General features: G+C 46.2%; 1 protein-coding gene across 1 annotated transcript; it reads right to left on the reverse strand.

Moving 5' to 3' along the window:
* Nucleotides 1-1,847: 1,847 nt before the first annotated feature.
* On the reverse strand, nucleotides 1,848-27,011 carry GPR173 (G protein-coupled receptor 173). The gene is made up of 2 exons (XM_066614093.1): nucleotides 25,894-27,011; nucleotides 1,848-5,540 (listed from the first exon to the last, which is right to left on the reverse strand). The coding sequence occupies exon 2, from the start codon at nucleotides 5,448-5,450 to the stop codon at nucleotides 4,338-4,340; it is 1,113 nt and encodes a 370-aa protein (XP_066470190.1). The 5' UTR covers nucleotides 5,451-5,540; nucleotides 25,894-27,011; the 3' UTR covers nucleotides 1,848-4,337.
* Between the last annotated feature and the right edge of the window lie 400 nt (nucleotides 27,012-27,411).

A 27,411-nucleotide genomic window follows, 5' to 3' on the forward strand; every position in this document is an offset into this window, starting at 1 on the left:
CTTCCCCTCAAGGCATAGCCCTGACCCCAAAGATAATGTCTCTTTCCTACACACTATGAAATGCATCTCAGCCATTTTCTCTCAAGGTGTGACACAGGCAAAGGGCTATTTAACACCCACTCTGCACAGTGGCTAGCAAGAGTGACTTTGGCAAAGGCCTTCCTCTCATGCAGCAAGATACTAGGAAATGGAAGTGAGCAGCTGGGGTGCCTAAAGGAAGCCAGATTGCCCAAGTCTCTCTTACTGTTCACACTGAGGGAAAGAGAATTAAAGAGCTCATTTCTGCACTTTAGCTTAGATGGAGGTGATTTGCATATACAGTATTCTCTTCTGTAATTTTCAGTTAATGAGTTCCTAAGTGAGAAAAAGTGCTTATTTCTGTTCATCTTCTGCTTAATGACATCACTTCCGGCCCTCAGCAGGTACCATGAACGCTATTTGGCCTGCTGTATGAAATGAGTTTTGACACACCTGAGGTAGTTGTTTCTGCATACTTGGAGGATTCCCTAGATAAGCAGAAGTACTTCTGCAGAAGTTTCTGCATTAGAAGAAATTAAAAGAACAATTATAGGGGGGAAATCCTCTTGAGACAGTGTAAGATGACTGGGCATGCACTATGCCCCCCCCCAAGCATGAAATATTTGTGACAGTTGGGAAAAACAACAGCTTAGCAGTGTTCTTGCCTCTAACCCAGGTTTATGAAGGCTAGGTGTATAAGATGAGGGGAAGATACACTACACATGCTTAGTTGCATTCCTCTTCTTTCCTGTAAACCTGCACATATCAATGCAAATACCACTTGTCACCTATACTAGGGCCCTAATATTTAAAAAAAGATTCAGAGGTGAAAATAGGCATACAGTTTTTTTCAAATAAAACCCCGTCTGGAATCCCATAGTATAGTTCAGCTTTGAACCTCGGTTAGGTTGCCAGCATTCCACAGTTTCACAGGCCAGCAATAATTTAATCTTCCTGGCCAGATGCCAAAACACAAAGGTGTAAAATGAGGGAAAATACTGTGCAGTTGATTACTGCTTTATTTCCCTATTTTGTACAGGATGTAGGGTTGAAAATAAGAAAAAAGATGATAATTTTCAGGAGATCATTCTGTACATGCTCAAAGGCATTCTGTCCTGATGTCTCTTATCATAACAGAAAAACGGTCTGCACAAACTAAGAAGTGTTTTGCTTAGCATTCCTTTAAAACTGTTCTAGCCTTGGAAAAAGCACACTGCACATGGTCAGAGGCACTGACTGAGGTGTTGGAATTCCTGAAAGCAAAAGCAACATGTCATTGGACAGAATTAAGGTTTCTAATAGGAATGCAAGGACAGAAGGAAGACACAGGAAAATATTCTGTACCCATATTGTAACTGTCTCCCCCCCCCCCCCGTGCTTCTATTAATAGCTGCTGCATGGAAACTAGACATACCACTGGGGAAACAGTGTGGGAGGAAGAGATCAAATCCCCCCTCCAGTGTTACAGCCCCAATCCTGCACCTCAGCTGCTTTTAAGCCTACAATATGAGGAAATCTGGTCACTGATCTCTTATGGCGCATCTAACCTGCCCTGCAGTGGAGTGCTTTGGTCACTGTTTTGGTTTTTTGCTTCTGACAAAAAAAATCACCCAGGAATTTTGAATTTCATTCCATCTTTTTTATATATTTATAAAAAAGAAAAAGAAACAAGGAAGTCCCCAAAAAAGGGGAAATGGAAACAAATTTGACACAAAAAAGGGGTGGTGGGGCGGGATCAAACTCAATCCCTACCCCAAATCACCATCTCCACCCCCTGATCCAATCCCCCCAACCCACCCCCAAGCTGCCCCCATCTGAAAGAGGTTCAGAAGCATACATTGCAGGGGACACACATCCATCCATCTGTCCTGTGCCCCTCCCCCAACCCTTTCCCCATCACTGAAGTCACAATTTCTTTATTCACTTCCCTTTACAAAAACAAACAAAAAAAGAAAACCCCTCCACTTCTTTCATGTCTCTTTCCAGAAAAAGAATTCTGGAAAATAATCTATGTTCATCTCCCATATTTCTTCAAATATGGATTTCCGTGGGGTGGCTGCAATGCTGACCCATTATTAAGGCCATATTGTGGTGGCAGGACTGGAGGATCAGACGAACAGTCTTGTCTTCAGAGGCAAAATTCAACATCAGGGTCCTTTGGAGGGGAAATGTGGGGGGAAACCCCAGCCTCCTCACTGCTCTTTCATCTGGTTCCCCATGTTCTCCTCCCACCCTAAAGCTCTGATTCCTCTACATCTTCAACTGTGCTCTGTTCCCTCAACTCGTCCCCTGGCCTATCCCTCCTCCACGTCCTTTTTGCTTTCCTCCTATAATACTCCAGCAGTGCCTCTTCCAGGCCTCACATTCTCTTTCTTCCAGCATGCTTTCTGCCTTCTTATTCCATCAGGAGCATCTCAGTGCCAGCAACTGTCATATGGTACTGGAGCATCTTCTGTGCCCCTCCCTTCCTCAGGGATCAGACAATCTGGCTTTTAATAGATCCATTTGAATGTTGGGAGTTCCTACCTTGGGTAATGTGATGGACCAGCCAGATGGACATCACAACTAAGAGCGCACCCAAGAACTCCCAGCCCCTCCTACTGTCAAATGTCAGGCGCAGTCACCAGGAGTTCTGCCTCCTAAATATGCCCCCCCCACCTTTGAAATTCATACTGTCTAGGCCTGGAGTCTTCTCTTTCACTTGTTCTACTCACTGTATCCCCTTTTCTCCCAGAAGCAGGAAAAGCACCTACATTTTCCCTCTTTCCATCAGTGATCCAAAGCTCTGACAATCACGTTAATCCACTGAATCATATTGGCTTATTTTACCCACTGGAGGAAATCCAGATATAGAAGACAGCAACTCTAAGAAGGGTAAACTTCCCATACTTGTCTATTAAGTGTCTTAGAAAAAGACACAGCTCTGAGGTGATGTGATGTAGCAAGAATGAGATAAATGTGTGGTAGGATTTGAATGTGTGAGAATAAAAGTGTGCGTGTGTGGGGGAGCACTATAGTGGTATATACACCATGTGATTGTGATGTTTTTGCTTTCCATTTTAGCAGATGCCACACTGACATCATTGCTCATTATCGCTGTGAAGTCATTCTACACTTTTTACATAGCTGAGTGCTCTTCGTTGTCTGCCTTGCACATTATGTCTCTCTTCTCCCACTCTCTGGGGAATGCACTAGGTGGGATTTCTTGGTGGGTTCCTCCTCTCCCACATCCCACACTACATCTTCCTGCTTGCATTGTTCCCGGTGATGTGTTCTGCAGGGCCTTGGATTGGTTGCTTCTATAGCAACTGAGGTGGGGTTTTCAAGGTTCCCTGGTTACAGCCTCTGATTGACAAGGAACTAAGTCACGGCTTGCTCCGTGGCATTCCCTTGAACAGTTGTGTTTGCTGCCGTCTTTCCTCCATTCTCCCTCATTCCATCTTTCCTGTCCTAAAACTACTTGAATTCTGTGCTCATGTGGGATTAATTTCACTGATAGACTAGCTGCTTAGAGCAGAAAATTAAGCTCATCTCAAAGCACATTCCATTCTTGGAGCTCTACTTCCATCATTGCCCTAAAGTCAAATCAACTTTTGCTAGGCCTACACTAGGAACCAATCGTATAAATGCCATGCAATGATTTTTATAGTGTAAATGAATCACATGGGAACTGAGGTGGAAAAGCAAGAAAATCTCACACAATTTCTTTTGCAAATGATCGCAAACCTCACCTAATTAGACATGAGGTAAGCATATAGTTTAGATCAGATCTACTTCTACTCCAGTGAGAGGGATGACTCTGGGAGGAAATAAACCAAAAATCTGATCCGAATCCTCTCAGCAATGCCAGGCATCCTTTAAACCTGCCAGATCAAACAGAAATAATCAAAATTAAGTAAATTGGGATGCTGGTTGTATTGAGTTTTGGGTGCTTGACTTACAAATGATTTGACAGTGTTTAGGGACCAGAAACACAGGGCTGCCCCACAAAGCACAGGATTCCTTCTAAGAACTGGAATATTACTGTGGACCAGTTACTGTCATCATGTGGTTCTGGATTTCCCCCAGGGCAGCTGAGACCAGAATCCAGCTCTGATCTCATTGCAGTTAATGGGTGATTTTGAATATTTGCTCTAGGATAACTGAGAGATCAGAGTCTATCTGTGACACCAGTTACTCTGGGGAACCATGATTAAGGTTGCAGGAGAAGCGGAACGACCCATCGTTTGGCATCTTGTGTGATGTATAAAATAGAAAGAAACAAAACCCAAATTCAGTTTGGCACAGGCAGAGGCCTTCCAGCCAATCCTCAGCACTCTTCACATGACACAGTAAGGCTCTCTGGGCAGTTCAGGCTCTGTCCTCCAACAGGGAATATGGGCAATCAAGCCCTTCTTGAGGTCCTTGTTGAGTAGAAAGCAAACTATGGGGTTGACAGCAGCTTGGGCGAAGCTCATCCAAACAGCTGTGGAGAGGTAGCGGTGGGGGATGCTACAGGCTTTGACAAATACCCTCCAGTAGCAGGCCACAATGTAGGGCGACCACAGAACCAAGAAAAGCAAAGTGATGACATAGAACATCCTGCCCAGCCTCTTCTCAGCCTTGAATTCTTCCATGCCCAACAAGCGCCGGTTGGCAGCATGGGCATTCTGCCGGATGCCCAGCAAGGTGGGAGGCATGGGGCCACGGCCAAAGCCAGCAATCCAGTTGGCTGCAGCTTGCCCAGTGGCTCCCGGCCCATGGAACGTCCAGTTTTGGCTGATAGCTGGGACCATCTGGACAGGCTTCATCTTGCGGTGGCGATATTCAAAGAGAAGAAGCTTGATGTAAACCACATGAGTGGCAAAGATCAGCACAGCTAGCATGAGCATGAAGCCCAAGGTGTCGTTGGCCTTGAAATAGCGATGTTCAAAGATGCATTGGTCCTCCTCACGGATGAACTTGTAGGTCCCGACATCAAAGACCGGTGGGAAGGCCATGGCCACTGATAAAGTCCACACCATGCAGATGACAGCAACGCACGTCCAGAAGGTCATGCGTTTGGCATAGAAGCGGTGGTGGGCTACAGCCATGTAGCGGGTGACACTGATGCAGAAGAGGAGGAAGGCAGCATGGAAACAGAAGAGGACAGCCATGAAGGCCACAATCTTGCAGCTCAGCACGCTGTAGGTCCAGGCAGAGCCGTGGCGGATGGAGACAAGGACAAAGGGGAAGCAAACAGCTGAGCGGATCACGTCAGCCAGGCACAGGTCCAGCAGGAAGTAGTAAGGAGCCTTGTGGAGGCTGCGCTCTTTCAACACCAGCAGTGAGAGAGACAGGTTCCCGGCCAGACTCACACAGATGATGAGGCCCAGGAGTAGCAGTTTGGCATAGGTGGAGGCTGCGTGGGGTGCTGAGCCATGGGCCTCTTCAGTCTCATTGGCACTGGCCATCTTTAGATGGGCAAGGGAAAAGGGGGAACTGGGTCAGCGGCGACGTGTCCGGTGATGGCCCATGACCCCAGTGCTAAAGGGGGGCATTATCTATAGAGAGGAATGTAGGAGAAAAGAAAACATTAATCTATTATAGAAAGTAATACCTTTTTCCACCACAACACTACTCAGTGACCTGGAATAACCATTACTCAGATTCAAATGAGAGATGCCCCAGTGGAGGAGTGCCTGCACAAACTATGAATGTGCCCCAGCGATGTTGCAGAGGATTTGGCGTTTCAGCCTGTTTGCCCGCATTGCTGGAAGCAGATGAGCTCAGACTTGCCTGCTGATTCTGTTGTCATGAGGGGCCTGCTGGATTGTGCGAAAGAGCCAAAGTGGCTCTCTAGCCTGCCTGTATGAGCTACCTTTGCACATAAGTTACTTCACATCCCTTCTCATACCAGATAGTTTCTTACTGCTAGGAGGCCAAAGCAACAATGCCCTAACTCTCCTCTATCAGAACTAGTGAATAGAGAAGAAAGATTTTCTATGCCATTCTCTCCCTCATTGAGATGGTATTGGACATGGTCCTGGAACACTGATGTTTAGGTCACTGTCTTCTCAGCTTCCAACAGTAAAACCAGAAGGGCTTCTGACTCACTTCACTGGGCTGTTTTAAAGATAAAGTCTATACAAGTATTTTGAATAGTAATACAGTACACAGTAATAAGACTACCAACTGGACTGGTTTAACTGAAGCTAGTTTTGCCTTTTGCTATTTTGCTGTTGTTGTACTGGTTTCTGCTTTTGATGGTTTTATTATTTCTTGTTTTAATGTTTGTTTTTATATTATATTATGATTGTATATTTTGTTAGCCTCCTTGCTTGCCCACAGTGTGAGGAAAAGGTAAGGCATAAATGCATTAAATATATAGTGTGTTCAGGTGTAATGGCCAACCATTTCTAAAGGGCAAGCAGCACCTATGACATGGAGCTGAGCCATTTCATAAAATATGTTCATTTTGTTGTGGAAATGCAAAGGGAAGACTTTGGAGGGGTAGGAGAGAGAGAAAAAAATTGGTACCAGTCCTAATAAGTACAGATACAGGCCATAACTTGGCAAAGAGACACCTTTCAAAGTGGTGTCCTCTTATATTCAGTAGGGGGAGAGCAACTGTCCATCTTCACCCAGAATGGCATCTTTTCCAGTGGCTTTGCACCAGTGGCTGTCCCTTCTTTATTTTTATTTATTTTATATTGTGAGGCCTTTGGAGACTGGGAACCATTTATTGATTTATTTTACTATGTAAATTGCTTTGTGAACTACTCTTTTTGAAAAGCAGTACATAAATATCATATTTATAGTATATAACAGTGTTTCTCAAACAGTGGCACTTGTACCACCACTGGTACTTGAGGTGGTGCCCAGTGGTACTCACAGGACCCCCAGACCCCCGTCACCTAGTAGCAAGACCAGCATTGCAACATGACAAGCAGCAGTAGGAGGCTTGGCAGGCAGAGCTCCAGGGTGCACTTTTTGTGTGCTCAAAAAAACCCTCCTGTCTGCTCTGAGCCTCTTACCAGTGTTTATTGCATCATGTCTGGCCTCCTGATCCAGAAGTAACTGGCAGAGACATCATCGCCAGTTACTTCTGGTGGTACTTTGAATAGGTGGACCATGCAGAGTGGTACAGTGGGGGACAACACTGGTATGTATGTATGTATGTAAATATTCTTAATAATAATATTTAGAGCAAATTGTTGCGAAAGAAGGAAGGCAGCAATCTCTAACAGATCCCCAGAATTGGGGGGACAATGAGGCTGTAACTGTTAAATTGGTATTAAAGAGATACATATTTGTAGTATTTATATACTCTCAGAATATTTGGCTTTGTGTTTGCAGCTTTAGAGACCTCTGTTTTGGTTCGGATAAGATAGAAGCCATTTCTGAAAAGTGCTTGATACATTTGGAACTGTGTGCAACAGTCAAAGAGCTATAGATGGAAAGTGACCTAACAATGATCTTATGTTTCTTGCACTTGCCTAGGAAATGGTAATCTTTCTAAATTTAACACTCTTACAAGTTTATATGCTTTCTTATAAGTGTTTGATGAACCTACAGTTTGTTTATTTTCCATATTTTCATCTCAAAAAGCAACTTCATTAAACATAATTAAGAACATAAGAACATAAGAACAGCCCCACTGGATCAGGCCATAGGCCCATCTAGTCCAGCTTCCTGTATCTCACAGCGGCCCACCAAATGCCCCAGGGAGCACACCAGATAACAAGAGACCTCATCCTGGTGCTCTCCCCTACATCTGGCATTCTGACTTAACCCATTCCTAAAATCAGGAGGTTGCGCATACACATCATGGCTTGTACCCCATAATGGATTTTTCCTCCAGAAACTCGTCCAATCCCCTTTTAAAGGCGTCTAGGCTAGACGCCAGCACCACATCCTGTGGCAAGGAGTTCCACAGACCGACCACGCGCTGAGTAAAGAAATATTTTCTTTTGTCTGTCCTAACCCGCCCAACACTCAATTTTAGTGGATGTCCCCTGGTTCTGGTATTATGTGAGAGTGTAAAGAGCATCTCCCTATCCACTCTGTCCATCCCCTGCATAATTTTGTATGTCTCAATCATGTCCCCCCTCAAGCGTCTCTTTTCTAGGCTGAAGAGGCCCAAACGCCGTAGCCTTTCCTCATAAGGAAGGTGCCCCAGCCCCGTAATCATCTTAGTCGCTCTCTTTTGCACCTTTTCCATTTCCACTATGTCTTTTTTGAGATGCGGCGACCAGAACTGGACACAATACTCCAGGTGTGGCCTTACCATAGATTTGTACAACGGCATTATAATACTAACCGTTTTGTTCTCAATACCCTTCCTAATGATCCCAAGCATAGAATTGGCCTTCTTCACTGCTGCCGCACATTGGGTCGACACTTTCATCGACCTGTCCACCACCACCCCAAGATCTCTCTCCTGATCTGTCACAGACAGCTCAGAACCCATCAGCCTATATCTAAAGTTTTGATTTTTCGCCCCAATGTGCATGACTTTACACTTACTGACATTGAAGCGCATCTGCCATTTTGCTGCCCATTCTGCCAGTCTGGAGAGATCCTTCTGGAGCTCCTCACAATCACTTCTGATCTTTACCACTCGGAAAAGTTTGGTGTCATCTGCAAACTTAGCCACTTCACTGCTCAACCCTGTCTCCAGGTCATTTATGAAGAGGTTGAAAAGCACCGGTCCCAGGACAGATCCTTGGGGCACACCGCTTTTCACCTCTCTCCACTGTGAAAATTGCCCACTGACACCCACTCTCTGCTTCCTGGCCTCCAACCAGTTCTCAATCCACGAGAGGACCTGTCCTCTAATTCCCTGACTGTGGAGTTTTTTCAGTAGCCTTTGGTGAGGGACCGTGTCAAACGCCTTCTGAAAGTCCAGATATATAATGTCCACAGGTTCTCCCGCATCCACATGCCTGTTGACCTTTTCAAAGAATTCTATAAGGTTTGTGAGGCAAGACTTACCCTTACAGAAGCCATGCTGACTCTCCCTCAGCAAGGCCTGTTCGTCTATGTGTTTTGAGATCCTATCTTTGATGAGGCATTCCACCATCTTACCCGGTATGGATGTTAGGCTGACCGGCCTATAGTTTCCCGGGTCCCCCCTCTTTCCCTTTTTAAAAATAGGCGTGACATTTGCTATCCTCCAATCTTCTGGCACCGTGGCCGTTTTGAGGGACAAGTTGCATACCTTAGTCAAGAGATCTGCAACTTCATTCTTCAATTCCTTAATAACCCTTGGGTGTATGCCATCAGGGCCCGGTGACTTATTGATCTTTAATTTATCAATGAGGTCTGAAACATCTTCTCTTTTAACCTCTATCTGACTTAACTCCTTGGTTAGGAGGGGCCGTTCGGGCAGCGGTATCTGCCCGAGGTCTTCTGCCGTGAAGACAGATGCAAAGAACTCATTTACTTTCTCTGCCATCTCTAAGTCTCCTTTTATCTCCCCTTTCCCTCCCTCACCATCCAGAGGGCCAACCGCTTCTCTGGCGGGTTTCCTGCTTCTAACATATTTGAAGAAGCTTTTATTATTTCCCTTAATGTTGCTGGCCATGCGTTCCTCATAGTCTCGCTTGGCCTCCCCTATCACCTTCTTACATTTCTTTTGCCACAGTTTATGTTCCTTTTTATTCTCTTCATTAGGGCAAGACTTCCATTTACGGAAGGAAGCTTCCTTGCCCTTCACAGCCTCTCTAACTTGGCTGGTTAGCCATGCGGGCACTCTCCTGGATTTAGTGGAACCCTTCTTTCTTTGCGGTATACACCTCTGCTGGGCCTCTATTACTGTTGTTTTAAGCAGCCTCCATGCACTCTGGAGAGACTGGACTCTTTTTACCCTCCCTTTCAACCTCCTTCTAACCAGCCTCCTCATTTGATGGAAGTCCGCCCGTCGGAAGTCAAGGGTTTTTGTTAGAGATTTGCCTGGTATTCTTCCCCCAACGTGTACGTCAAAACGGATCGCAGCATGATCACTGTTCCCCAATGGCTCAGTAACGTTTACATCTCTAACCAGGTCCTGCGTACCGCACAAAATTAAATCCAGAGTCACCTGTCCTCTGGTGGGCTCCATGACTAGCTGATCTAAGCCACAGTCATTTAGCACGTCAAGAAATCCAGTTTCCTTATCGTGACCAGAACACAAATTGACCCAGTCAATATGAGGATAATTGAAGTCCCCCATGATTACAACCCTGTCCTTCCTTGTCACCTCCCTGATCTGTTTCCTCATTTCAAGGTCCCCATCAGATTTCTGGTCTGGAGGACGATAGCACACCCCCAGTATTACATCGCTGCTCAAGCCTGGTAATTTAACCCACAGAGATTCTACGGTGGAGTCGGACCCACCTTCAATCTCTACTTTGCTGGATTCTATCCCTTCCTTAACATAAAGGGCCACCCCACCTCCAACACGCCCCTGCCTGTCCCTCCTGTAGAGTTTATAGCCCGGGATTGCGGTATCCCACTGATTCTCCGCATTCCACCAGGTTTCCGTTATGCCCACTATGTCAATATTTTCCCTTGTCACCAGACATTCCAGTTCTCCCACCTTTGCTCGTAGACTTCGGGCATTCGCATAAAAGCATTTATACATGGAATGCCCCAGGATGGGCTGCTTATTCGCTCCTTTGTCCCCGCATCCTCTCATTGTGCCAAACTGTCTATCACATCCCATCTCCCTACCTTTCCCAATTTCTTCTCCTACCCTGCCTTTGTCTTGTTGTTCTCTAACCTCCCCATCCTCATCCCATAGGGATGAGGAGTCCCGAACCGGATGCGCCTCGGCTCCTGTCGGCCTTCCCCCAGGGATCAGTTTAAAAGCTGCTCTGCCACCTTTTTAATGTTATGCGCCAGCAGTCTGGTTCCATTCTGGTTCAAATGGAGCCCGTCCCTCTTGTACAGGCCCCGCTTGTCCCAAAACGTTCCCCAGTGCCTAACGAATCTAAACCCCTCCTCCCTACACCACCGTCTCATCCACGCATTGAGACCCCTGATCTCCGCCTGCCTAGCTGGCCCTGCGCGTGGAACAGGTAGCACTTCAGAGAACGCTACCTTTGAGGTCCTGGCTTTCAGCTTCCTGCCTAAAAGCCTAAATTTGGCCTCCAGGACCTCCCAGCTACACTTGCCCACGTCGTTGGTGCCGACATGCACCACAGCCGCTACCTCTCCCCCAGCACTGTCTACCAGCCTGTCTAGACGAGAAGTGATGTCCGCAACCTTCGCACCAGGCAGGCAAGTCACCATGCGGTCCTCACATCCATCGCAAACCCCCCTCTCTATGTTTCTAATAATCGAATCCCCCACTACAAGAAGCCCCCAACCCCCCTCCCGCCGAGGAGTATCCCGAGTGCGCTCGGATACGGGCCCATCCCCTGGAGAAGGGATCCCCCCTAGGGGATTGTTTCCCTCCTCTCCAGGATGACGTCCTCCAGTCCCGAGACTTCCCACCCGGGCAGCCGAGGAGCTGCACGCCTGAGGTTGGGACGAAGCCTGATCGTCCCCAGAAGTCTCCCCACGGTCCTCCTCTGCCTGCCTGCGCTTCTCCAGGTCGGCCACCAAGGCTTCAAGGGAGCGGACGCGTTCCCTGAGAGCCTGGAGCTCCTTGCACCGAGGACACACCCATGACTTATGCCCCAGAGGCATATAATCATACATGTGGCACTCGATGCAGAACACTGGATAGCCCCCACCCTGCTGCTGGCTGTCTGACTGCATAGCTTTTTTGTTGTTGTTGTTGTTGTTTTTAGGGGTCCTTTTAAAAACCGTACACTGGATAGCAGCCCTCTTCTCAAGGGAAGAGGAAGGGCAGTGTATGGGGCCCTGGCCTCCTCGCCCTGCTGCTGAACTCGCCCAGATGCTAAACTCTTGTGCCTTACCTGGCACTTAGTTCCCAGAGGCACTGGGTTCCCAGAGGCCACACGCGTCTGCAGAGAGCCTCACGCGATGGCCCGCCTAGCTTTATACTCCTGGCTGGCTCCTCCCCCTCCTTCCTTCCTGATTGAAAGGGGGCTGGCCTTCCCAGGTGAGTTTACAAAAGCTCAGGAAGGCAAATGGCTGCTGATGGGCGTGACCTACTCTGCAGGCTCCTGAATGGGCTGCTTGGATTAGCCTAATGGGGCTCTTAATGGGTTGGGAATTGGCCCTTCGTAGGTCCTTTCCCTCCTAGTTCTGTTCTCTTAGGCTGGACTGTTTTTGTAACCTCAAGTTAGTTTTTATTTGGGTTTGTTTAATTATTTATTGCTCTCTAGATCCTGTGTCCCAATTTACTGACCTGTTTAGGTTATGTTCTAACTTAGATTAGGTTTAACCTGGGTTAAGTATAGGTTTAATTTAAGCAAGTAGAAAACCTGCTTTTCACTTTATCCTCCTCCCTTTCTTCGATTAAGTGCTACCTTAGGTGCAGCTAACTTTCAATTTTGATTTAAATGATTTGATTTAAATCAATTTTGATTTAAATTGTGCTTTCTCTGTATGTGAGAATTGTGCTATCCTGTCATTCTAGCCCAGCAGTCTCCAAACTGGCCCGTGGTCTACTGGAATATTCATTCAGGACACGGGAGTAGCTAAGCCTTACCATTCTGATGCACAGCAACCACTTTTCATGCTGTGTGATTGCAGAACCTTGTACCAGGTAGCCACTTCTGCTTCTGATCACCCCAGACAGCTCTGTGTCCCGATTTCCTGCGGAAGTGGCTCCCCAGAGCAAGGCTCTGTGATCACATGGCACAAAAATGGGTTCCCATGTGCCAGAATGGGAAGACTTCACCACCACCACTCCATGCCTGGAATGAATAATTTGCTGGACCGGATCTGACCAGCAGGCTAGAGATTGGAGCCTCCTGTTCTAGTCAATAACTAATAACTAACTTCGGAACATGCCCATTTTTTTTTAAACCAACAGAAGTGCATCCTATTAAGGCAGCAATCCTCACGTGCTTAATTCAGAGATGGATCATAACTTAAAGGTCGAAGGCATACATTGTTCCAGGTTCAATTCTCAGTATTTCCCATTTAAATGATCTCAGCTAGCAGGGCTGGGACAGACTAGTGCCTAATGTCCTGGAGAGCTACTGCCAGTTAAAGAAGTTGTGGGCTGGATGAATTAATGGCCTGATTCCTCTTCCATTCTGTCCCCTTCAAATGACAGGGAGTGCTTCAAATGACAGGGAGTTACTGCTATAGAGGAGGATGGGGAGGAGGAGGTGGGTTGCAGTGGCAGCCTCAACTCATCTGCCTGACTCATGATAGAGCTAGCCCTCAGCTGATAGATGGGGCAGGGGAAGGGGCTGAAGCTGCCACTTTTTTTTCTAGCTCTGCTCCTGTGCTTTAACAGCAGCCTAACACGGAGAAATTAAGCAGCTGAAGCATTTCCCAGAATGGAAATGAAGCAATGGGAAAAATTTCACCTGCTCAATTTCTTCATATTAGACTGCTGTTGAAGGTACAGAAGCAGAGCCCCCTACAGAATGATGGCAGCCCTAAGGCTGAGAAATAGTGATTTGTGGAATGCCTGTCAAGTGAGTTCATTGGTTCAGGCAAGATCTCACCCTTGCTCTTACTGGTTCACAGCTTATGCTCTCACATATTATGCCATACTAGCTACAGTATATACATGCACACACAAATATAAGTACATTGAGAACTGCTGCAAATGTTCTGGCAAGCAGATACCTGAATGCTTCTGCCTTGTGTACATCCCTTATAATGCCTGAGAAGCTTATGAAAAGAGCAAGGAGGCACAGACTTGAGATGATCATTTAGTTTGTGCATTTCCACCCCACATTGCAAGAAGTATGCATTAAGCATTTGTTGATACATTTTATAACATACCAACAAAGGCAGTTTGTCATGCAGAGGGAAGTATGGAGTTCAATGAAGCTTGCTCCTAAGTAGTCCTAACTACATGTTGGAGGTGTTTGAAAATGGTGTTATTTATTTTAGTCAGAAGCAATCCCATTGTAATCCTATCTTACATTGTAAAATTAGACTGTAATCCTATTTTACTCACCGGAAACAAACACCTTTAGTTATACTGCATTGCCAAATCTGTTAAAAGGTCTGTTGGATTGTTCCCATGGATAACAACTCAGTCAAGGGCAACTGATTGTGACGACATAACTTGTTTGTTTCTTTCTGATAGATGACAAAACATATCTGACTATTAATGGAAACCGAATCCATTATAAAGTCTCTGCTCTCCCCCTCTCATGCAGCACAATACTATACACGTCTATTCAGAAGGAAGTCCCATTGAGTTCAAGTCTCATTCCCAGGTGAGAGCATATAGGGTTGCATCCTCAGGCATGGCTGTTCAAACTCATACTCAATTTTTTAAACACTACATGAATTAATCCAGAGTATCTACCACACCTCCCCTCAGATGTATTTGTTTTAAGCATTTGCACCCTGCTTTTCAGCTAACAGTATTCCAGAGCCAGGGCCATATTATCCATTAGGCTGACTAGGCTGAAGCCTAGGGGCTCTGCAGGAACTAGGGCCCATCGGTTTATCTGCCCCTGTACTCCATTAACCTGTGGTTCTCAAACTCTCTGGGAGAGTTTGAGAGCCATTAAGTCTTTGCAGGGGAGGGAGGGAGGCAGCGGGGGTGGGGGGAAGGCAGCGACGCTATCCCCAGGATCGCGCTGCTCAGGGGGGCTGCAGGGACTGGGATGTACAGCTTTGAAGTGAAAGTAGAGCGATCACGCTCCACCTCTGCAAAACCGGAAGTGGAGCTCGATCGCTCTACTTTCACTTCAAAGCGGCTGGGGAGCCCTGCAGGCACTCACGCAGGGCTCCCTGTACCCCGGGAAGGCTGCTGCAGGGACTGGTGAGTACATCCGAGTCCCTGCAGCCCCGTTAGCGGCGTGATCCTGGGGATAGCGTTGCTGCCTTCCTCCCTGCCCCTGCTCCTTAAGGGACCTCAGGCTGGGGTGTCACCACTGCCATTAAACATGCCTGCAGCCATTCCTTTCACCATTAGGCAATCCTACTGTTTCTCTTTTCCTCCATTCCAGTTCCCATACTTCAAGACAGCGCTGGGTGGGCAGAGGAAGGAAGGAGGCTGGCTCAAGAGGTGGTGCTTGTGGCTATGAGAACTGGCAAAACCAAAAGAGAGACATGCATGCTGAGTTTAACAGGTTGAGAGGCTCATCAAGGTCCATTTTTCTGTTTTGTTTTGTAATTTGCTTTCCCCACCCCCTCAGTCCATTGACCTCTTGTTGTAACCTCAGAAATTAGAAATTCTAATCTGTTTTATTGATTAGGCACATGGAGCCAGAGAATGACGGTGATTAATCTGGATTGTAAAAGCCTAGTTTTAAATGGTGCAGCTTTGAGTAGATACCTCCTCTTATGTAAATAACCTTCTCTCACTTATGTAAATAGTCTTCTCTCACTGCTCTAGTCTGCCTCTCTTGTGCTCGCTCCCCCCCCCCCCGGCTTTATTTAATCGGTGGTGCCATATTTCCAGGGTTGGGAACTTGACTTGGATGGCTCTGATTCAAGTAATGAAAATGTGCATTTTTTGCTGACTCATGGACTCATGAGTTGTGCGTGTGGAAGACTCAGAAAAACACTTGAGTCAAGGGCCTCAACTTGGCACCCGTCCCCACACATGCAGATTTGAGTCTGCCTGTTACTGGGTGTGCTTGCTTACTGTATTTGCAGAGTGAAAAACCTCATGGGTCATCATTCAGTCACAAGGCAGGAAAGGGTTAATGTTTTGCTTTTGCCTGAGAAAGAGCAAGCTCTTTGCCCATCTCTGATAGAAAGTAACAAACCAATGATCATTGGACAAAGGCTGGGCATCTATATTTTATTTGGCTGAGGGAGAGTAGAAGGAGGAGCTTAGGCATTGTTTCTCAAACTGTGGGTGACTAGGTGGCTTGTGAACCAATTTCAGATGGGTCCCCATTCATTTCAAGATTTTATTTTTAATATATTAGACTTGATGTTCCCATGGTATGTGACTGCATTTGGGGAAATGTTACAGATCTGCATTTTTAACAAGCTACCATGTATGTTCAGTAAATGGGACAGTAAATGGGACTTACTCCTGGTAAGTGTGGGTAGGATTGCAGCCTAGGATTATTAAAAATTTTCCTGCTTGATTATGTTGCTTCTGGTCATGACATCACTTCCGGTGGGTCCTGACAGATTCTCATTCTAAAAAGTGGGTCCTGGTGCTAAATATGTGAGAACCACTAAGCTAAGAGATTCTTGCCTTATGATTGACTGGAGAAGCCCGGGGAGGGGGAGGAGACAAGGATGGGGGGGGGAGGCAGTTTGTAGTGATCATGCTTGCCAAGCACATGGCTCTGTTGTTACTTGAGTGGAGGAAGCCTCATTGAATAACTGGCTGTGGAGGGACTACTTCTGAGTAGAGCTGCCAAGGATTGGGTCTGCTTAGTAAGCCTCGCAGCTGCTGCATTCCTCCTCCCTCTTGCCACTTCTGTCCTGGCTCTCATGCAGTCCCTCCCACCCCCTCCTGCCTTGTTAACAGATGGGATGGGATATCAGGGTAGTAATAAAGGAGAACTCCAACATGCGTGCACACACACACCCCTGCAGCAGCCCCATTTTTTCCTCTCTTACATCATTGAAATTCCTTCTCAAATTCCACCCTTTTTGTGAAGCCTTGGCATTGCCCCCAGTCTCCCTACCTGACTCCTGCAATTAAATCTAAGCACATGTACATGAAATAATTGTGTGTCTTCCCCATTCTTCCTGCACCATGTCCCTTCCCCTTCCTCTCTTGTCTCCCAAATGGCTATTTTATACTGCGAGCCTCTTAGTGGAGGGCACCTGTCTTCTCTTTGACTGCTACATGCCATACATTGATGGCACTAAATAATAATAATGACAACAGCAGCAGCAGCAGAGTGGTTTCATGAAATCATTACAAAAGTAAAGCCTCTCTGGCTTCTTTTTCTTGCCTCTACCTCCCCACAGAGCAGTTGTTGTTTCTATGGCTGTTGCAAGCGGAACACAGTACAGTTCCACCTTAAAAGACATCAGCAAGTAAAAAGCGGCAGTGCTATCCAAATTTATATTGAAATAACTCTCATTGTACTCAGAAGGAATTAGTTCTGAGGAAACATGCAGAAGCGCATGGATCACAAATTAGAGTTAAATCATAACAACCACTTCCCACTCTGGGGATGAAATGGGTTACTGGGTCAGGAAAGGTAGGGTTTTGAGGCAGATTTGAGCTCTTGTGGCATCCATCACCCATTTGCACTGATACTGTAGTTTGGATGGCCAATTTCTGGCTTAGAAACCCCATGTGTTTCTCAAGCAGCTTCTGGGCACTTTGAGAAACAGCCAGCCCAAACACAGAAGCCTAGTTCTGAGTCTAGGCTTAGTGGTAAATTCTAGTGGTTAGTCTAGTTAGTCTAGTGGTAAATTCAGGGTTGTACCACTTCAGACTACAGGTGGGGGATGACACACTAAATACTCCTCCATATAGGGGAAAAAAATTCCACCTAGCTTTTTTCTTGACACTTTAACATGTGTACAGTTTTTTTCCCCTCCATGGACAAGCACTGTGATATGTGAACTTTCACCTGCAGTTTCGAGTGGTACAGTCCTAGCATAATTTACTCTGAGATCAAGGCCCGAGACTATCTTTGCCTTGCCTCTTCGTTTACCAGGATTAGCCCACATTTTCCTATACCTATCCTGTTCAAATAATTGACCCTATTTTATTTTTTTTTAAGAGATTTTGGAGATTGTGTTTGAGCTGCAAGTATAACTACAAGATGGCCAAGGACTTATTAAACCTAAGGACTTATTAAAACTAAATAATTAGAATCATGGCCCAATCCTGTGGACCCCTAGTGCCGATGCAGTGGCCACTGCGCCAGCACCAGCCATCGTAAAAGCAGTGTCAAGCACTTTTCAAATACTTTAGAACACTGGTTCCCAACCTGTGGTCCACGGACCACAGATGATCCATGAGACCCTGAGAAGTGGTCCACAAACTCTCAGAAAAAGATTGCCTTCATCACTTCCAGCGTGCTCCCCCACAGACAGTGGAGATCAGACCACCCAGAGCTGCAGGCAGCAACAAAAGCAGCAACATACAAATCTTCTTTATAAATAATAAATATCTAATAAACCTTCTCTAATTATTAGAAGTTTAACTGTATTTTTTGTGAGAAGGGCTGGGGTTTGTATGCAGGGCCATGAGAGGGGGTATAGGGAGTAATTTCTTCCTAGGACCAGGGTCAGAAAGGTGGCCCAGGAGCCAAAGGAGGGGGCCCAGAAATTTCCTGGGATCATATTTTCCTATCTCACCTGAACTCACTGCCAGCATGGGATGCTGGGCGTATGGTGGTTGCAGCTGCTGCAAGCCATATGTGCTGGGTCGAGGAATGCATATGTGACAACACAGTATCAAATCTGGGAGAAAGCTGCTACTGGTGGATTTGCTTACCATGAAGGAGTGTAGGGGAGCACAGGGGAACACAGCTCAGGGGAACACAGCTGTGGGATGCTGCTGCAGAAGTATGTTTTGGTGCAAACAGGACACTTTCCACTCTAGTGTGAGCCTAAATATGATGATGTTGCAATATATATTTTCTATATTTTCTATATTTAAAATATTTCTATATTTATTTTTCTTTTCTATATTTATTTTCTATACTTTTCTATATTTAAAATATTTTACAGAGACTTAGGACTATGCTTGTTTTCTGGATTACTGTAACTAGTTGCTGACACTGTGTGGGCAGGTAGACCTGGGCTCTAAAGACTCTCTCTGCTGTTGCCACCCTCCCCCTGCCCTGTTTTGCTCCTCCCCACCTCTGTTCTGCCCACCCCTGTTGCTACCCTCCCAGGTTCTGTTTCACCCCCTCCCCCTTCGGGAAGGGACCTAAAAGAAATTTTGTACCACCTGATAAAATTTCTCTTGGAAGCCTTAGTTGCATGTGGTTTGTGTTGATTCAATTTTTTGCCTCTGTGATCCACAGGCTCCAAAAGGTTGGGAACTACTGCTTTAGAATAAACAGTGCTGGCAGGAAGGCCTGCCAAATCTGCACCAAATCTAGACCTATGGCTGCCAGAGCAGGTAAGAGCTGGGGGGGGGGGGAACAGAGGCAGGGAGTGGTGTTTCAGGGGGAAATGGGGGGGTGGTTCAGACCTTGGAGGGGGACTGGGATAGTGTAGGAGGCCTCTGCCATATCCTAGCCCCTCTCCTGGACCTGAAAGCCCTACATGGGGCTTCTCGGACTTGCCCCAGTGATTTTGCTTGTGCAAATCCGAGTAGCCACATTGGGCAGGCTGGGGCTGGGAACAAATGTTCCCTTATCCCAAGGAGATCTCTGGTCTGCTCAGTTTCAGTGCTGGATATGGCATGGAATATGTGGCCCTGCTGCACCAGCACCAGATAGGATTGGGCTATCAGTCTATTAACAAACCCTCATTAGCCAGAGCAGGACAGGCAAAGTAAATGAATATGGCAAAAAGAGAACAGCAATGTGTAATAATGGGAAGATGGAGGCTCATACAGTGGTTCTTCCTTAGTGAGGGGTTTTACCAGTACCAAGAAGAGCACCCTTATTTCCACCTGAAATGACTCGGCTTCCTCTGCTCCAGAAGGAGAAATAGGTGAAGAATCAGCAGCAGCCAGATCAGGATGAAACGGTTAAGGTTAGTTAAGGACTGAAGGGGAATCTGAAGACCCACTGCTTTTCTTGCAGGCCTCCTGTATCCAGGCAGAAATTCAGCTACTGAAACTTCCTTGGTGATCAGATAGGAATAGCATCACCTGTTACATTTCTGCATTCAGGCAGCTTGTTAAGGGCACAGAAGCCCTACCAGAAAAAAGGCAGGAACTCAAAAAGACAAATGAGAGGATCCTGAAAATACCATAGGCTGCAGTATTACCAAAGCTAAGCAAGACCTATTCCAGCTGTTCCCAAACTGTGTGTTGGGACCCACCAGTGGGTCACAACTTAATTTTTGGTATGTTACAAAACTGACAAGTTAATAGCTGACAAGGAAAAACTATTGAGCCCTATGAAACTAAGCAGCATGTTTTCTCATGAGTAGGTGACTGTGCCTTGGTCCACTTTGAAGGGCAGGTCTAAGGGACTGCAATGCCACCAGAATGGTCCCAATCCAATAGATGCAGGGCCAAACTCTCGAGAAAGAAGTCTCCCCCCCCTCCAAGAGAAATGTATTAAGCCCTATGGAAAGTGAAACAAAGCCACACATGTACATTTACTCATGAGTGGGTGACCGTGGTTTGGATCTTACTGAAGGGGAACGTAAGGCTACCAGAATGGTTCCAATCTGATAAACCTCTTGTAAAACTGGGTGGGTCCCAATTGAGTGTTGTTTTAAAAGGTGGGTCCCAGCAGTAGAAGTTTGGAAACCATTGACTTAGGGCACAATCCAAAAGCACCCTTGGGCCAGAGCAAGTCCCTTGGGCCTCCTCAAGAGGAAGCTGGGCTGGTGCTCCAAGAAGAGCTGGCCTGCAGAGGCTGACGCAAGCCTCTGCACCGGCTTCCTCCTCACGAGTTGCATCAGCCTGGCTGGGCCAACACAAGGAAGAAGGTGGGCGGGAGGGAGGCGTTCTTGGGTGGGGGCGGGAGGTGGGGCTGGTATCCGGCAGTTATGCCATATCCCAACCCCCATTCCCAGGGAGAACAGAGCAGCTTCAAGCCACTCCACTCTCCTCAGACAACCCAGCACTGCAATCCTAGACACATTTAGTTGGAAGTTAGTCTGAGTGCGTTTGATGGGACTTGCTTCCTCAGTACATGTGCACAGAAGTGCAGCCAATGTATTTTGCAGGGGCTTTGGGGAGGCAGAGCTGGGAAAGCCGTCTTTGAATGAAAGCAGGATTGCCTAGCATGGAGCAGGAGTGATGAGGGTGGGGTGGGAATGTCATCATTGGGACAAGTTTCAAAAGCAGCATTTTATTTTCTTCCATTCACTTTAGTGGGAAAAAACAAGCCACCACTTTCAGAAAAACTCCTCAAGGGAGAGCAACACTGCTGTGCACCCTGACCCAAGACATTGATTGCCCCCAGGTTGGGGGACAGGTTTTGGTGTTGCAAAGAGTAGCATTTTTTTTCTGCCACAAAACTGAATTGTCTCCATTCAATTCTGTAAAAGAAATTTACAGTTGGGGCTGAGCTGGAAAAGCCAGGTTGCACCACCCTCAAGTCTCAGCTGTTGTCATTGCTGTGCAAGAGGGAGATCTTGCTATGTGTCCCCCTCTGCAAAGGTGCTTCTCCTTGTTGGTCTCAGTGACAGGCACCTCTGAAGAGGCAATTGGGGGCAGGGGCTAAGACTCAAACCCAGCCTACAGCAAGTCTCTTCCCTTCCTAAGCTGTGATTTTCAGATCCAGCAAATAGGTCTGGGGAACTCATTGATCATCTGTATAAATTGTCTGCCGTTACCGTAAACACATTTTTGGTCATACTGAAGAGTTTTTAATGGACATTTTAAAAATACAATTTCCACCTACTCACCTCATAATGCAGTTCATTGTAATGTAGGCCAATGCTGGACTCGTGTACAGTCAGAAACATACAGGAAAACTTTCTATTTAGGGAATTTTTATGCATGAATCTTGCCACTTTCTGTCATATGTACCCATTCTCACACACATTCTAGCCACAGGCTCGCACACAGAGGCAGAAAAAGAATGTGGGTCCTCTCTCATTATAAAACACACATGCTCATGCACGCATGCACACACACGCCTCTCTTACATACATACCTTGTGCCCCATGATGGCCCACAGAGATCAAAAAGAAATTTTCCTCCACATATGATCTTGGGCTCTTCCCTCTATCCCTGGGTAATTATAATTAAAGTTGAAGTGTTCAGTTGCAGAGACCAACTATGTTTCATATGCCCACTTTAAAAATATGAATCTGTTTTACACAGAGTCATTTTGCTGGTTCGTTTTATCTGCATAGCCCAACAATGTCTGCTCTGACTGGCAGCTGTTCTCCAGGGCTTTCTCAGCTGAGATCCTTTCAACTGAACCTGCCAGGAACCTTCTTTCTCATATACAACAAGTGTGTGACACCTGAATTATGCCTCTTTCCTTCTGGGGATAATCCATAATGAGTTTTGCTTTATATTCAGGATGAACCCGATTGTCACATTTGGAGGTATGCAAGAGTTGTCCAGCAATTTGAATGGTTAATTACACTGAAAGGAAATTTGGTTTGGCTTGCCTTTTCTGCTCACCTATGACACATGGCTTGGCTCATCTGAATCATGTGAAACTATTCAGTTTGCCGCCTTTAAGCACAAATTAGTTTGAATTCCTTGGGTTGATTTGCTGAGGGTGTTAGCTGTGGCAGGAGATTCTAGAGCACCCAGGCTGCTTTGATGAAGGATGGGAAGTGGTAGATGAAGTGGTAGACCAGAAACCCTCACCCATCCCTCCAAGAGGACACCCAAGAAATCTTGTTGTCGAAGCTAGTACTCCTCCCTCATATACCTCTCTTGTTGCTAAGTTGGGTATGGCAGCAGTTGGTGGTACTAAAGGCTTGAATTTGGCCCTGGAGTCTCCAGAGTGATCACTAAGCTGGATGACTTCCTCCAGGTCCCTAATCTTCTGACTATACATCAAAACTCTAGCTGAGTTTCTAATAACTCCCTTCCCCCAGATGCTCCTCTTTACACTGGATAAAAAAGCAGCATCAGCCTGGAAAACATACTGATGAAGTCTACTAAGATGGGACAGCACCAGTATAAAGACCAACCAATGGCTGCCACAGGACAAGCACCTGTAACCTATAATGGGAACTGGGGAGTTCCTCTTTGCAACTAGTCAATAGCACACATCAACACATTTAACTAATAAGACAGATACACTGATGCAACCACAGTATGATACTTTCTTAGGGAATTATCGCCATAATGCACATGCACACTCACACACACTTTGGCAAACTCATTATAGTGTGTCATGCATACAGTCACAAGCGCAGGGACCATGACAAATATTTGAATCCTAATTGGGCAAGAGGCACTTTTCAAGTGGTACTTCTCTTATATTTAGCAGGGGGAGTGTAACTGTCCCTTTTTACCCCAGCACAGTGTCTGTTTGCTGGTATTTCCACATTTGCAACGTAGTGATTGTTTGTAGGATTCCTTCCACATCTTTTTAGATTGTGAACGCTTTTGGGAGAGAGAATCATTTAGTTATTTGATTTTGTCTATTTGATTTTAGTTATTTAGTTTGATATTTAGTGATTTGATTTTGATCACTTTGTGAACTTTTTGTGGAAAAGCAATATATCTCTTTTTTAGTAATCATCATCATCTGACAGACACACATAAGGGCACAGCCTCATTGCCACAAGCTGATACACCACTTTCCAGAAACTTTCACTGATGTTTATCATCTGATTGACCTATGCACACTGATGTCCAATTTCACCAGCAGGATTCAAAAACCCATGTTAAGAAACATACAAGCACATTCACAGGGAAAGGGTGAAAAAAACAAAGAGTCTTGTGACACCTTAAATACCAACAAGTTATATGATGACATAATGTTGTGTCACTCTGAAAGATTCAGGAGTAAACCAGAATAAATTAGGATGACCTTTTCATAAGTAAAAATACTTAGAAACATAGACCAAAGCACTTATCACTCACTTATTTGTGAGTGAACTACATTCACTCACAAAAATGTCAACATATTATTGGGGTCATGCACATATGTATGATCTGAAACACAATCACAGACACCTCCTCACTCATGTCTCGACAATACATGAGCACACACTTGGAAACAGACCCTGCAAACATGCACTAAGGTTGACCACACTTATTCTCACATTTGTGAAATCAAGTGACTAAACAAGCTTAGAATCACACTGTATGTCACACTCACTTATCTTCATGCATGAATCTTTCCATTATGTTATATTTATACACATGCAAACTACCATTCATTTACTACACACAGTGAGAAACTAACACATCAAATGAAACACATTTATGACACATGATTTAATGAAGATTCATTCATGCACTATGCCACCTACAAATTCATATAATTCTCTTTCTTCGACACACACACACACAATGTATGCTCTCATACCTATTTTCACATCCATAAATATTCTGGCTCCCAATTAGTAAAACAAAGACAGTAGTTCCTGGAGACTTCTGAATTAAAGTACTGTTAATAAACTATAGTCTTCAATCAAGTTATTTAGGTTTGCAGTTAATTTGCTAAGATTTTACACAAAGAGTGAAAAACAGGAAATCCTGCTATTATGTTAGTGGACTAGAAAAGCGCTGCTTTTCTACAAGGGGCTTAAGGCTAGGAATTAACCTTAGCAACTTCTGTGCAATGATTGATTGACCTCATAGTTAGCCAGAGTCACTCTTTCGTCTGAAGTGATGCTCCTAATTTACTAGTTGTTTTTAACCTTGCACAAAAGTTTCAAGCCCTGATTTTTTTAAAACTAGCCTCCTATTCTCTTATGTACATTTTTTAGTTGGGAGGAGCAGGAGAAAAAAAGAAAAAGAAAATCTGCACTCTAACTTTTATAAATTGTTCCTTACCAATTGTCTGGAGTAATTCTGACACCTTATTTGACACCTAATTATGGCCAGGCAAGTGGCTTTTTACAACCCTGGATGTACTTATTATTTACATAAACATGATTCTGAGGATCAGTACATTGACTTCAAGAGAAATATAAGCAATTCACAATAGATCTACTCTTGATTTGCACTAGGATTTGGCTGAATGGCAAGAAGTCAGATCCAAAACTTCAAATGGCATTATCTCTGATTTTACACCTGGTTACATTGCCTGAGAAGGAATCAGATTCCTTTATAGAAACTGTTTCACACCAGCCAGTGGCAGGAAATTAGACCCAATAGTTCTGACAAAAAAATGTTTGGTTTGCAATTAGCTTATTTCACACCAAAATATCAGCTGGGGGGGGGGGAGGAGAATAATCAGCTCCACAGTTTTATTTGATTGAGAAAAGATGTATTCTTTATTGACAAAAGAGCCCACCTAGGTGAATTAAGAGTTGTCCCCTAATTGCTTCCCACATCCAGACAAGGCCTGATGAGTTGGAACAAAGGGACCTCCCTCTCCCCTACCCAAAGCCTACTCCCATCTTTTGGTATCTCCTGGGATCTTAGGCCCTGTGTTGTGTCGGTTTGCAAATTCACTGGCAAATTAAAAATCAGGAGCTGCATCAGAAGCAGGTTTATTACAAAAGTGGTCTCAATTTGATGGAAAGAATCAAACCTTCTCCTCTATGAACGCTTCCTGAATGACAAATTTTGGGGAGGGGGGATGATGGTGCTTGAGCATCAAAGATCATTCACCACTTCTTCCCATGCCTTCAAAGCGATTCACAGAAGCAGAAAAGCAACCACGGAATGGAGATGGGGTGGGGTGGGGGTTCAGGAGCAACAGGGAGGAGCACACAAAAGGAGCTAGTAGGCAGCAAGAAGGTGGGGTGGATGGAGCTCTCACAAAATGGAAAAAAAGACTCCCACATCCAGCTTGGTCATGAATACACGGGGGTGGCTTAAGGCCCCCTCCTCCCCCCTCACACAAAGAGGCAGAAAGGAAACAGGTGGTGGCTCCATCTGAACAGCAAGGATGAAATGGAGAAACAGTACATTGGGGTAGGGGGTTGGGAAATGGATGTCTAGGAGAAGAGCAGTTCCCCTTTGTGACACAGACAGTGGGGCAAATGTGGGAGACAGACAGAGAGTAGGTATGCAGGGATGGATAGAGATCAACATAAGTGGATGGACAGAGAGATGAAAGAAAGAAGGATTGGGAGTCGATGGGGATAGCCACAGACAACAGCCCTGCATCACCAGCTTTGAGCATGCGGTTTTGCCTGGTGGCTGGGCCTGCTCACCTCTGCTCCTCTGGTCTGGAAAATCAGTGGTAGAGATGACACTCCAGCCAGCTGGCTGGCGGGGGAGCTCAGAGCCTGAGCACTGGTCCACCCTATCCTGTCCTGGTTGTTCAAGGTTCACACCCTATCAAGGGAGGCTGGCTAGGGATGCCCTAGAGCTGTTGCCTTGGAGACAGGGCCAGTCCTGCTTCCTTCTCCCAGGAAGGAGTGGGTATGGGGAAGCTATCATCTCGAAGGGATTGCCCCCTCCCCCTCCGTCTCTTCCGGCAGGCCCTGATCCTGGCCCCCCTATTGTCCTCCGTAGTCAGCCTGGATAAGGTGGCATCGGGAGGAGAGAGCCAAGCCTTTATCGCTTTTCGTCATGGTGATTAATACTTAGGAAAACGACAGAACCAGCCCTTGTTGAGGAGGAGGGTTGGTGAAGATGAAGTGCAGGCTCTGCCACTGGGTTACAGGATCCGTCCAGCTGAACTGGTCCCTGAATGCCATGTCTGGATCAAGGTTACTTCATCTTTTATGCCATGAAATTCAAGCTGGTCTACTTGGACTCTCCAGTCAATCCATCAGCAACAACATCCAGGCTGCTCGCTTCTCCTCCTACCAGATCCACCTTGGATCAGTCCATTTCGACACTGAAATCCCGGCAGCAGGGACACCCGCTTCCCTTTCTGAAAAACAATTATCCAGACTGGTCCATTCCTACAGGAAAGCCCAGGATCCCATGAGATCTTCCCCTGGTCCGCTTCATCAGGGCAACCCAAAGAACTGGATCACGCAACATTCCAGCTGGATCTGCCCTGAATCCCAACGGATCCCAAAGATGTGCTCCGTCTCAGTCCATTTCTTCAGTGGGATTCCTCCAGCAAGGCCCCCCAAATCCCACTGCTCTTGTAGCAGCTGCTATCAAGCCATCTTGGTCCCATCCACCGGAAGATGCTTTAGAATGGATGGGGGAAGGAGAGGGGAGAGGCGTAGGCCCCAGAGTCTCCGAGCTCCATAGGGAGCAGGGGGTCGGTAGTGCAGGATCAGACTGTCTGAAGTGATGCCATGGGAGGGATGGGGGGACCGGGTGTCGAAGGGGAAGCGCTGCTGGATGAAATGGCTGGATGAAGCTAGCAGGGAGGACAATGGCCAGCGATCAGCGCGCGCGCGCGCGCGCACCTCTCCGTGTGTGTGTGACTGCGAGTTGGAAGAGGGAGGCAGGCGGGCAGGAGGGGGAAGCCTCGGGAATTTCCGGACAGCTTCGGCCCCAGCAGCGAAGGGAGGGGCTTGGGTAGCAGGGAGCATCCGTTTTCACTTGCAACATCAGGACCAGGTGATGGGAAGGGACCAAGCGCAGCGGAGGGCAGGGGGGGCTCTGCAAGACATTGGAGGGTCAGCGAGGCGTCGCAATGATCGGTCACTCAGAGAAAGTGGTGGGCTGAGTTGAAGCCTGGTGTGATCCAGCCAATGCTCGACTGGAGGGCTGGAACCTGGAGTGGGTGTGCTAGTTGGGGCCACAAAGTATCTATTTTAGAG

Source organism: Tiliqua scincoides, chromosome 2, assembly GCF_035046505.1.
Source record: "Tiliqua scincoides isolate rTilSci1 chromosome 2, rTilSci1.hap2, whole genome shotgun sequence".
Taxonomy (NCBI): Eukaryota; Metazoa; Chordata; class Lepidosauria; order Squamata; family Scincidae; genus Tiliqua; species Tiliqua scincoides.

Coding starts and splice junctions, on each gene's coding strand:
- GPR173 (XM_066614093.1), bottom strand. CDS start 5,450: ATGGCCAGTGCCAATGAGACTGAAGAGGCCCATGGCTCAGCACCCCAC.